The sequence below is a fragment of the Harmonia axyridis genome, chromosome 4 (genome assembly GCF_914767665.1).
Source record: "Harmonia axyridis chromosome 4, icHarAxyr1.1, whole genome shotgun sequence".
Classification (NCBI taxonomy): domain Eukaryota; kingdom Metazoa; phylum Arthropoda; class Insecta; order Coleoptera; family Coccinellidae; genus Harmonia; species Harmonia axyridis.
Window position 1 is genome coordinate 15,591,841 of NC_059504.1, and position 2,787 is coordinate 15,594,627.

General features: G+C 33.2%; 1 protein-coding gene across 2 annotated transcripts; it reads right to left on the bottom strand.

Moving 5' to 3' along the window:
• Nucleotides 1-207: 207 nt before the first annotated feature.
• Nucleotides 208-2,530, bottom strand: LOC123678185 (acyl-coenzyme A thioesterase 9, mitochondrial-like). 2 transcript variants are annotated; one of them, XM_045615070.1, is made up of 5 exons: nt 2,335-2,530; nt 2,180-2,238; nt 1,874-2,116; nt 1,257-1,372; nt 208-1,201 (listed from the first exon to the last, which is right to left on the bottom strand). In XM_045615070.1, exons 1-5 carry the CDS (start codon nt 2,403-2,405, stop codon nt 332-334), a joined length of 1,359 nt encoding a protein of 452 aa, XP_045471026.1. In that variant the 5' UTR covers nt 2,406-2,530; the 3' UTR covers nt 208-331. The 2 variants fall into 2 exon arrangements, with proteins under 2 accessions (XP_045471026.1, XP_045471025.1); XM_045615069.1 differs by having other exon boundaries at nt 2,180-2,241.
• Between the last annotated feature and the right edge of the window lie 257 nt (nt 2,531-2,787).

Genomic DNA, 2,787 nt, shown 5'->3' on the forward strand with positions numbered 1-2,787 from the left:
AAAGTCACCCTTGTAAGTTTTTCGTAAAACTAATTATTTCTGAGAAAGAATAATTCATTATCAAGTTGCTGCATCCAAATGTTTTTCAAATATCTGACCCCCATTTTTCGACTATGAATCATCTCTTAAATTTTTTCAACTTATTAATTCAAACCCTGTATATTAATATTCCATATAAATCTCTTATCTGATTTTTTCCTCATACAACCTAATAAATAAAATAATTCAAATTATAAGTACTGAATACTCATCCTAAAGTGGTGAATATATAATGTGAAAAGCACACATAATTATTACCAATTACCTAATAATAAATTGAGAATATGGCCCTTTAAAGCTTACTGGTCAAGTTAGAATTATATTTGTCTATCAAATCTCCCACTTTACTACCATGATCACCAGACATAACAAGATCAAAGTGCCTTTTTCCATCAACATACAACATGGCTTCATGGTAACTCTTTGGGTAAACCTGTCTAACAGTGTCTGGAGATTCAAAGGTGAAATTAAACGTGTTAGTTTTAGATGCTTGACCCTTTACCGGATCTAAGACTTTGACATGAACTATTATCTGATAAAAATTCATATAAGTGTAATTCACAATTGCCTCCATCTGAATCAAAGAATTGACAGCTATGGGAGTGTCAAAGCTGATATCACTAATACTTTTTAGATAAGGACGATATTTACTGAATTGGAAACCCAAGATCCAAGCTAATTCTGTGGCATTCCTCATTATAAATCCACCAAAAACTGTATTATGTATATTTCTGTCTTCGGGATGGGAAAAAATCACATTAGAAATTGTACATTTTTCCATGGCTACCAACCCTCCAGGAAATTTAGTATTCCTTGTCGTTAGATCATCTCCTTCAACCGTTGACATATAAAGGTCGTGGATGATTTGCTGTTCCTCTGCCGTAGGAACAACTTTCGATACATGTTCCTGCATATTTTTTCTTCTTTGGTTTTTTCTAGATTCTCCACCTTCTAGCATTTGCCTTTCATAATTATTCGAAGGAACAAGTGTATTTACGTGTGCAGCTTTCTTGCAAGTTGCGTCTCTAGCAGCAATGAGGAAAAGAGCTCTGGTTATTTTATGCCATACACCATGCTGTTGTTGTTCAAGCCAAACAACAACTTCCATGGAAGATTTTCCAACCCAGCTTACATGACCAGACAATTTAATATCCTCATTAGGCTGAAAAACACCTCCTAAATAAGGTATCTTGATTAAAATCTACCTATATATTTACCTTAGGGACAAAATCTGTGAAATCAATTTGGTCTACAGCTGCTGTGACTAGAGTGTAAGGTGCTGGGATGTCATCAGGTAATGTTGGAGCATATATATGTTTGTAAGCCACAAAAACTGCAATAAAAATTTTATAGTGCTTGAAAAACAGATTGGCCTTTGATCTCGTCATTGAAGACAATTCATACAAAGTTATTGTATTATATTTCTCACTATTGAAAAACTAGAATTCATTTTGATTGTTGAATAAGGGGGGATAGTCAAAAAAATTTTTTGGTTTTGAGAGATAAGCTTTTTCTTTGGGGGTTTAAGACATATTCCGGAGGGTAATATCTCCCCTGGATTCGACACTGATTTAATAGGATAGAAATAGAGGGAACCTGATTTTTGTAAAAAATCCTGGAATTCAGTTTTAAATTTTTCTCATAAGAGAATTTTGAAAACCTTTGTTTTTCCATTTTTTGTGACTTGAAAATATTTTAAGAGAGATTACATAAGATTCTATGAGAAGTGTTCTTCAAGAGTAATTTATGGCTCCACAATATTTACATGATAAGAGAAAAACATAACCAATCTAGATAAATATATTTGAATGTTTATTTTGAATTTGCCACTAACCTGCAAAAATGTCCATATCTTCCAGAAGCCTGCCAATTCTCACATGTCCCAGAAAGGTGATGTATTTTTCTTGAAGTATTTCATTTGAAGACAGAGGTATTGTACCCTCCATGAAACTATCTTGCATACTTCTAGGGGGTAAGTCTTCAATTTTAGGAACATACTTACTCAAGTAACTCCTATCTTTAGGTACTGGCTTGTACCCATGATCAAATCCCAACTTTTTGGTCTTCTGCGATTTCACTGATGCAAAAATACGAAAAAAATTCATTTTTGCAAAACTTACACAGTGTAAACACTACTCACACTCTTGTATAGTTGGCAATATAAATTTTGACCCATTCGAAAGCGACCTCATCGAAATTCTGCTGAAAAATACCGTAAACTAGAGTTGATATACAAAATTGACTACGTAAACTAGAAACACAAAAGCTTGTAACGCTCCTGTGCTTGCATCTTACCTATCAGCTCTGACCTTGGTCAGTTCCTGATATAATAATTTCGTCAAATTCATCAAGCTCTTACGGTTCATTATCGATGTGATAAGGAGATATTTTAATATTCCTAAAATCTTGATTATTTTTAGTAATACCGAAATTAATACTTGTGATTTTCAGAAAATACTCTCTAAGTCCTATACTTAAAACTGCAAAGTTTGATATCAGGTTAGGTTAAGAAGGTCAGAGAATAGAGGATAATTATTTTCATCTATTGGACTTTGCAGTGTTGAAAAAACCTTATTTGTCGTCAAACAATTTTCATTCAACGCAACTTCGAATGATCTAAGCTGACCTATTTGATACAACATCAATAGCATTAGATAGCCTTATTTTGAATTGAATTTGAAATGAGAATGCTTATATTGATATAACCGGCCAATTGAAAGGTCCCTGATCTGGTCTATCATAGTAAAA

Coding starts and splice junctions, on each gene's coding strand:
- LOC123678185 (XM_045615069.1), bottom strand. CDS start 2,405: ATGAACCGTAAGAGCTTGATGAATTTGACGAAATTATTATATCAGGAA. Junction 2,242..2,334: donor ACCAAGGTCAGAGCTGATAG/GTAAGATGCAAG, acceptor GGTATTTTTCAG/CAGAATTTCGATGAGGTCGC. Junction 1,373..1,873: donor AGATATGGACATTTTTGCAG/GTTAGTGGCAAA, acceptor TTTTTATTGCAG/TTTTTGTGGCTTACAAACAT.